This window comes from Nanorana parkeri, unplaced genomic scaffold (assembly GCF_000935625.1).
Source record: "Nanorana parkeri isolate BGI_ZX_2015 unplaced genomic scaffold, ASM93562v1 scaffold1267, whole genome shotgun sequence".
Classification (NCBI taxonomy): domain Eukaryota; kingdom Metazoa; phylum Chordata; class Amphibia; order Anura; family Dicroglossidae; genus Nanorana; species Nanorana parkeri.
The window spans coordinates 340,549-349,188 of NW_017307535.1; the positions used below are offsets into that span (position 1 = coordinate 340,549).

Below are 8,640 nucleotides of genomic sequence, written 5' to 3' on the forward strand. Positions count from 1 at the left end.
CGGCTTCCTGACTGGCCGGAAAGCCGGCTCCATGCTCCCTCGTCACAAGTGGCGAGGGAGCATGGAGCCGGCTTCCCGGCCAATCAGGAAGTACTCGCCCAAATACCCGGTATCGGTGCATCCCTTGTTACTGTATTTTGTCACCGTTTCACGGGCACACGCAATTTTTAGCCTTTTGGGTATCTACTTGGCACAACCTCATCTTTTAAAAAAATTCCATATTGTATTTTTGGGTTTGAGAAAGTTGTGCGAAGTAAAAAACATTTTTCAACTGCCACCATTTTATTCTACAGGGTCTCCGCTTTCAGGAAATGTATAACTCTCAGGGGTTTTAGGCTAGGTTCGGACGTGCGTGACACCCGGGAGGTGCATGCTAGGACCGCGCGAACTTGTCCTAGTGCAAACAGCGGTTGCCGCGCGGCCCCGTTGATTTCAATGGGGTAACATCCGCGTGGCAGATCGCTAAAAAAAAAAAAAAAGGTACAAGTACCTATTTTTGCAACACGTGTTCAATTGCACAGATGGAATCGCTGCGGGAATCCGCATGATCCGCCCGGCGCGACTGTGATGCCTTTAGAAAGGAATGGCAATGCCAGCGCGATTGGTGACTCTGACCACGCGGAAATTCGTGCGGCTTTGTGTACGATTGCTGCGCGGCCAGGAGTCGCTCGGGTCTGAACCTGGCCTTAAGCAAGTTTTAGGACTAAAATATGAATTATAAAGTGTGATAAAACACCTCGTCAGTGAAAGGACAATTATGAGAACTTTCTGGCCTATTTTCATCCCTGCGAGCGTTATGTGTATTTCCGTTCAGCATAACAAATCCTAAATATACGTATAACCCGAGCAATACATTCAGGCAATTAAGAGAAAGCAAAATGTGAGTAGAACTTATCACACCGGCTGCAATCTGTTTTCTAGTAGAGGGGTTAATGGAAGATGGAAGAACAGCAAAACATATATTAACAAGGAAGCAAAACAACAAATGGCAGAAGATAAAAAAGGGTAAAATAAAATACATACAGTAGGAATGGTAATGACTTGCGTCTGATCACCCTACGAGAGAACAAAAGCAGAAAGATTACTCAATCTAATAAAAGGGGAAATGAAAAGGAAACACGACAAGCACACGTCAGGAAAAAGATGTATGAATGAGCTCTAGAGCAGCCGAAGAACCTGGTCTGGTCTTACTGGACCAATCCAAAGGGATAGATGGGCTGTGCTCAGAAAAAAATTCAAACACCGGTAACTTTATGTGCCAGGACAACATGAACGGAGACTCCTGCTTGGAACCTTTTCCCCTGCCGCGTTGTACCCACAAGGCTGGGATTAATTGAAGAGAACCTCTAAGATTAAAGTGAGGAGGACACAAGCAGAGATTCTCTGTCCATGTGGTCCGAGAAGAATAAAAAGTTACCAGTGTTTTAAGTACAACCGGTCTTTTCCTTTGCATTTGTGCAGTCTGTGGGACCCTGCTGGTGTTTAGCAACCGCTCTCCCATGAAGGTGACCCGGTTCATGGCTTGGAAGCAGCCTACCCTATACTTAAAGGAGAACTATGAGGAGAGTGCTTTTCACTCACCTCATAGTTCTAGCTGACCTGTGACAATGAGACTGTCACAGGTCGGCTCAGTAGATCGGGAGGTGAGCGAACATATACCGGGTTCGCTCACTTCTCGATCCTGTCACGGCTCTCTGCCGTGACAGGGGAGGGGCTGGATTCCCCACTCCCCGCTCCGATCCGCCAGCGCTGACTGGCGGAACGGACGGGGAGGGGGCGGGTAAAGCTGGCTCTGCCTCTAGATAGGCAGAGCCAGCTGTCACTCACGCAGCTGGGCGGATCCAGACATCGATGTCGGGATCCGCTCCGGCTGCGGCATCTCAGTATACCGCGAGCTGTAGCTCGCGGTATACTGAGCCTAGGGTGACGGGAGGATGCTAGTTTGGGTCCTCCCGTTACCCTAGGGGGAACTATGGGGAAAAGCCCTAACCCCGTAGTTCTCGTTTAATGTCTCACTAGATGTTCAAAGGCTGAAGCCAGCTGATTGCTTATACCTGGATGATGACATCAGTCAGCACGATCTACTAGTTGGCTTATGTGAAAGCACTCTTTATAAATAATCATCAGTATGAAATGAAGGTTTGTGGAGGACATTTATTCCAATAGGCTGCTTTCCATCCAAAAATACTACAGAAGAAAACATGGACATGGTGAAGCTGGTCATTGATGGCTGGGTAGAAGAGAAAAGTGCTCCTGATATAAGGAATTGCTGCTGTTTATATGGAAGTCTCTGAGAAGAGGAGCCAGAGGGGATGTTCTGAAAGAAAAAGGTTGTGTGGCTCTGGAGAGGGCTTCACAGTGAAGTTGGAGAAAGGCAAGTATTCAACATGGCAGGATGCTCTCGGGGATCGGGGCATGTATTAAAAAAGGTTCACTAAAAAGGGACCTTGTCCTTTAACCCCTTCATGACTGAGGCCCTTTTTTCAATTTTTGCACCCATGTTATATTCCACATTTTAGGCCTGAAAATGACGTAAAACCCCCCAACATTATATATTTTCTGAATGCCAAGACCCTATAGAATAAAATGGTGGTAGTTGAAAATTTTTATGTTGCAATTTGATCTAATCACTAAGGTGTAATGTGTTAATGTGATTGACATGTCTGGATATAGCCCACCACCCTTCCACCTCTACTTACCCAGCAAACAATACCCACCCCCTTTCCATCTCTACCTACCCAGCCACAATACCCCCCACCCTTCCCCCTCTACTTCCCCAGCCACAATACCCCCCACCCTTCCCCCTCTACTTCCCCAGCCACAATACCCCCCACCCTTCCCCCTCTACTTCCCCAGCCACAATACCCCCCACCCTTCCCCCTCTACTTCCCCAGCCACAATACCCCCCACCCTTCCCCCTCTACTTCCCCAGCCACAATACCCCCCACCCTTCCCCCTCTACTTCCCCAGCCACAATACCCCCCACCCTTCCCCCTCTACTTCCCCAGCCACAATACCCCCCACCCTTCCCCCTCTACTTCCCCAGCCACAATACCCCCCACCCTTCCCCCTCTACTTCCCCAGCCACAATACCCCCCACCCTTCCCCCTCTACTTCCCCAGCCACAATACCCCCCACCCTTCCCCCTCTACTTCCCCAGCCACAATACCCCCCACCCTTCCCCCTCTACTTCCCCAGCCACAATACCCCCCACCCTTCCCCCTCTACTTCCCCAGCCACAATACCCCCCACCCTTCCCCCTCTACTTCCCCAGCCACAATACCCCCCACCCTTCCCCCTCTACTTCCCCAGCCACAATACCCCCCACCCTTCCCCCTCTACTTCCCCAGCCACAATACCCCCCACCCTTCCCCCTCTACTTCCCCAGCCACAATACCCACCACCCTTCCACCTCTACTTACCCAGCCACAATACCCACCACCCTTCCATCTCTACCTACCCAGCCACAATACCCACCACCCTTCCACCTCTACTTACCCAGCCACAATACCCACCACCCTTCCACCTCTACTTACCCAGCCACAATACCCACCACCCTTCCACCTCTACTTACCCAGCCACAATACCCACCACCCTTCCACCTCTACTTACCCAGCCACAATACCCACCTCCCTTCCATCTCTACTTACCCAGCCACAATACCCACCACCCTTCCATCTCTACCTACCCAGCCACAATACCCACCACCCTTCCACCTCTACTTACCCAGCCACAATGACCACCACCCTTCCACCTCTACTTACCCAGCCACAATACCCACCACCTTTCCATCTCTACCTACCCAGCCACATCCCTTCACTGCAGCATCCCAACCTATCTAAGCTTGGTGTTGACTGGTGTCAAAGCTTAGACGGGGAGGTGACATCACAGACCCCACGTGACAGCTTTTAGGCCTGCTCATTGGCCACTCAGGCCTTGTAACTGTCACATATGTCCAGTTAAACCTTGGAAGCCCCACTCTAATAATGGGTAGGGGGGTGGCAGGAAAGCGTGGTTGAGTAAGTATTTATGCCTGGATGGGTGGGCCATATGCAGACACTACCATTTACCCTGAGTGATAATGTCTCTTTAAGACAAATCAGTAAAATTCACAGCGCAACTCCTATCAATCGTTCATGACCATCAACGGTCTTAAGCTGTTGCCATCACCAGGCTGACTTCGTTTGGATGTACTAGACCCTGTATGCCAGTATGGAAACCTTTGACTAAAAGCGTCATCCTTTCATATGATACCAGCTGCACTCCACGCACAAGCCCGCATGTGACAGCTATGGCGTCCAGTCGTCCACGAGGAGCCAAGTGGAGGATAGCACGTGACAATCACTGCAGCTGCCCGTATATAAAATAAGCCTGACGACAGATGACACCCTGAATGAGGTCTTCTAAGGAAGTCACTAGAGCAGCCTGCGCTCCTAAATGACACCTACACTCAGCTGCTTTCACAGCACCAAGTCTCAATGAACTGGCTGCATTACACAAGAGAAATCCAGCTCTGGAACTGCGTCCAAATACTTCACAGAATGCACGCACCACCAACACAGGCCCTTTGGGTAGTAATTAAAAGACTGCAACGGACAAAGAATATAGCATGAAGCTTGAAATAAACAAGAAAAGGGAAAAATAGAAACATTCTGTATACAGGTGAAACTCGAATAATTAGAATATCGTGCAAAAGTAATTGCAGTAAGTGCTGCAAAAGGGGCCCAAACCAAGTACTGAGTACATATGCATGCTTGTACTTTTCAGAGGTCCGATATTGTTCTATGTACAATCCTTGTTTTATTGATTGCATGTAATATTCTACTTTTTTGAGGTTGTGGATTTGGGGTTCTTGGGGTTTTCATGAGCTGTAAGCCATAATCATCACAATGATGACAAATCACGGCTTGAATTATCTTGCTTTGCATGTAATGAGTCTCTCTCATATATTAGTTTCACCTTTTAAGTTGCATTAGTGAAATAAATTAACTTTGCACAATATTCTAATTATTCGAGTTTCACCTGTATTTGGTGCAGCCATCTTGATGCTATTTAAAAGGGAACTATGGCCAAACCTTTCTTTGGCATTTGTTCTTTTCTTTGGGGTGACTGGCAGACATTTACTAATGTCCTCCTGTGGCCCAAAACTCAGCAAATGGCCATTGCCCGCTATATGCAGACAGCACAGAACTGCGCTGCAGCCGGGAAAGACCGACAATATTGTCAGGATCCACCCTGCTGTCTGATTGACAAGTGGTTCTGCCTCTCTAGAGCCAGCTGTGCCCACCCCCGCCCCCTCCCGTCTGTCCCTCCAGTCAACGCTGGAGGATCAGAGCGGGGAGAGGGGGAATCCCTGTGGGGAGTGATGGCTGACACTCACTGCAGGGAGAAGATCATGAACGGACTGACACTCACTGCTCTCTGCAGGGAGAAGATCATGAACGGACTGACACTCACTGCTCTCTGCAGGGAGAAGATCATGAGCAGAGCGATCAGCGGTATGCGATTGCTCAGTTCGTGAGCTATAGCGCCGACATGCGACAGCTGCAGTATCACACAGTGGCTCTAACTGTGGGGATAAGTGTTATTCACTCCCCCCATAGTTCTCCTTTAAAGCAGATTTCAAGTGCTAATTCTCCTCATCTCTACCACCACCCACCCTTCACATTTTACACCCTAGGCACACAGGAAAGTCTATTACCTATTAAAAAAAAAAATCATGGGAACAACTGCTGGTAATCGGGCTCACGTGCAGCCCGGTCCCGCATGTAATTTCCTTAGTATATCCAAGTTTCTGCTGGAAATATATTACCCAGGGGCATACGTGGGGCATGGCATTGCCGGCCTCTGATTGACTAGCTAGTGGCTGGCCAGTCGACCATGATACGTATTCAGCTACACCCGCTGCTGATTCATCACATCTTGCCATAGTTCCAGCTAGCACTTCAGTGAAAGGGTGATAATACTGTACTGCTTTATGTAGCACAGAACATTGTTGCCACCTTAAAAAGAAAATGCTTCAGAACCGATTTGATGGCAGCGTTACCAGATTATTTAATAAGAAAGTCAGGAAATCACCAGCACTCAGTAGTAAAGATAAATATGTCCCTTTTATTGGACAGAAAGCGTCACAGACATCCAAATAAACCGACGTTTCGGGGGCCGCGCAGGGTCCCTTCCTCAAGGCAGAAAGATGTGCCCTTTGCTGGAGGCTGTACAACGAAGTTTGGGCTCTGCGTGGCCCCGAAACGTCGGTTTATTTGGATGTCTGTGACGCTTTCTGTCCAATAAAAGGGACATATGTATCTGCATTACTGAGTGCTGGTGATTTCCTGACTTTCCTGTGTTTGCACGGCGCCATCCGTGGTAATTCATCACTGCGAGCACCACCTTTTTTTTATCTGGCCGGGACTGCTGTGGGGAGTGCGAAGGGTCTCTCCATTGACTTACAGATTATTTAATAAGACACTTTATTCAAATATAAAAACACTTACCTTTTGAATGCCGCCATTTTCTTCCACCAACGGAGGCAGCGGGCTGGTGTTGTTATTGGAGGATGGCGGCTCGACGCTGTAGCTGCGGAAGCAGCAGAACAGCGAGCTGAAGATGCTTCTGTTTCGCTGCTTTTTCAGGCTGATATTGCATTGTGAAACTGCAAAACAGAGAGAGAAAAATACATGAGGACCCGGGGGCTTGTTTATGACTCGCAGACTTCAAAATACACCGTGAAATATTATTTCTACACCTAGTACAGGTATTTATATAGCAGCAACAATTTACACAGAGCCTTACATACTGCACATTCACATGAGTCCCTGTCCTTATGGAGCTTACAATCCTACCCTAATCTTACAGACCTATCACACATACGAAGGCTATTTAGACAGGAGCCGGTTAACCTACCAGCGTGTCTTTGGAGTGTGAGAAGAGTACCCAGCACAGTGATAACATGCAAACTCCATGCAGATGGTTTCCTGGCCAGGATATAAACCATGGGTGCCAGGCAGAAGTGCTAACCTCTAAGCCACTGTGCAGCAATATGGAGCATCTGGAAGCAGAAGTGAACTGTGACTTTACATTTCCCTCCGGTCTACAAAATCCCATCCCCGTTTAGCTATTGTCTTCTTCCTAACTGTACTGTCAACATTCTCAGCATCTGTGAGATGTGCCAGTTGCACACCAGTGTCAGGATCGTGCGATTGCATGGAGCGTGTGTGGGTGTTGCATCATCACTGACGGTCCTGCTGATAAAGGAAGAAGGCGCCAATGGAAGAAGCTACTGCGAAAATGGCACCGGCGGCTTTGTGGCACAAGGGACAGCAGGTAACGATCATGATTAGAACACGGCAAACGTAGAGGCAGGTTTGCCACGATGTGCACCTATACTATATAATCTTGCACATTGCTCGTACTCCCACTGTATACCTCCAACCCTTTTCAGTCCCGCCGCTGTATACCCCCAACCCTATCGAGTCCCCCCGCTTTATACCCCCACCCCATCCAGTCCAATCCGATTCAGTCCCACCACTGTATTCCCCCCAATCCGATTCAGTCCCACCACTGTATTCCCCCCAATCCGATTCAGTCCCACTGCTGTATACCTCTAACCCACTGCTGTATACCCCTGTATATTTCAGAACTGCTGCTGTATATCTCAATATGGCACTCAAGCGGGGGTATGTCATGGTAGCAGAGAATGACCCGACCAAAGGTTATGTCATGCTAGCAGAGTAGGACACGGTACTGAAGTATGACACGGTACTGAAGTATGACACGGTACTGAAGTATGACACGGTAGTAACACGCACTAGGTGGCACTGTTGCCACTAGGTGGCACTGTTGCCATGAACAAAGCATCCCTTCACCATGGTAAACATGGTAAACATAACAGGGAGTAGGCACATATATAAAACCTTAATTACTCATAATTACCATGTTCCACTAAAAGGTCTTTGGCACTGATGTCTTATTTATTTTTATTTCCAGCTGGATTCAAACAAAGCAGTAAAGAGGAAGCAGGAAGGAAAGCGAATGATTAAGCAGTTCATGGAGGGGAGCCCCAGCTCAGGTTCAGCGGGCCCCAGGCTGGGAGCTGAACGGCCTCATGCCGAGCACAGCAGAGGATCTTCTCTCTCTGAGGTTATCAGGAGGAAATGATGGAACTTTCCATGCAGAATAACTGCAACGAGGACTAGAATTCATACACGTTACTGGCAGAAATATGAAGTGGAATGTAAATCTGTGCCATTGCCTCGGTGTACGAACCTCGTCTGCTCTTCTCAGTCTGCTGTCGCAGGGGGAATAAAGGATTTGGCTCTTTAAGAACACTGCAAATACAAAATTCCTGTTGGTGTCAGAAATCCAGTAAGCTCCTAACTTCCTGTTTAAGCTGACAACGCAGCTCTGCCTGAGTTCTCCCCTGCTTGACTACAGAACACCTCTCCTTAAGGCTCCTTTCACACTGGGGCATATAGTGATCTTCAACAGGCGTTCATGGTACGTGCACAAATGCAAAAGAAATTTGTAGGAAATGGCACCCTAAACGCCTCCGAGCAAACACTTTTTCCCCATGCGTTTGTGTGCATGAAAATGTGCACGAACGCACAGGGGGGGGGGGGGGGGGACGAGAAGGGGGGGAAG

The 8,640-nt window shown here is 48.5% G+C and overlaps 1 protein-coding gene across 2 annotated transcripts in view; it reads right to left on the bottom strand.

Moving 5' to 3' along the window:
- Positions 1-8,640, bottom strand: part of CTDSPL (CTD small phosphatase like) — an 85,427-nt gene that overhangs the window by 22,730 nt on the left and 54,057 nt on the right. Inside the window, exons 3-4 of one of the 2 annotated variants that reach the window (XM_018568957.1) lie at positions 6,495-6,652; positions 1,024-1,056 (exon numbers count right to left, since the gene is read on the bottom strand). In XM_018568957.1, the coding sequence (XP_018424459.1) occupies positions 1,024-1,056; positions 6,495-6,652 (191 nt within the window). The remainder of the gene's footprint in view (positions 1-1,023; positions 1,057-6,494; positions 6,653-8,640) is intronic. The other variant, XM_018568958.1, reaches the window with a different exon arrangement.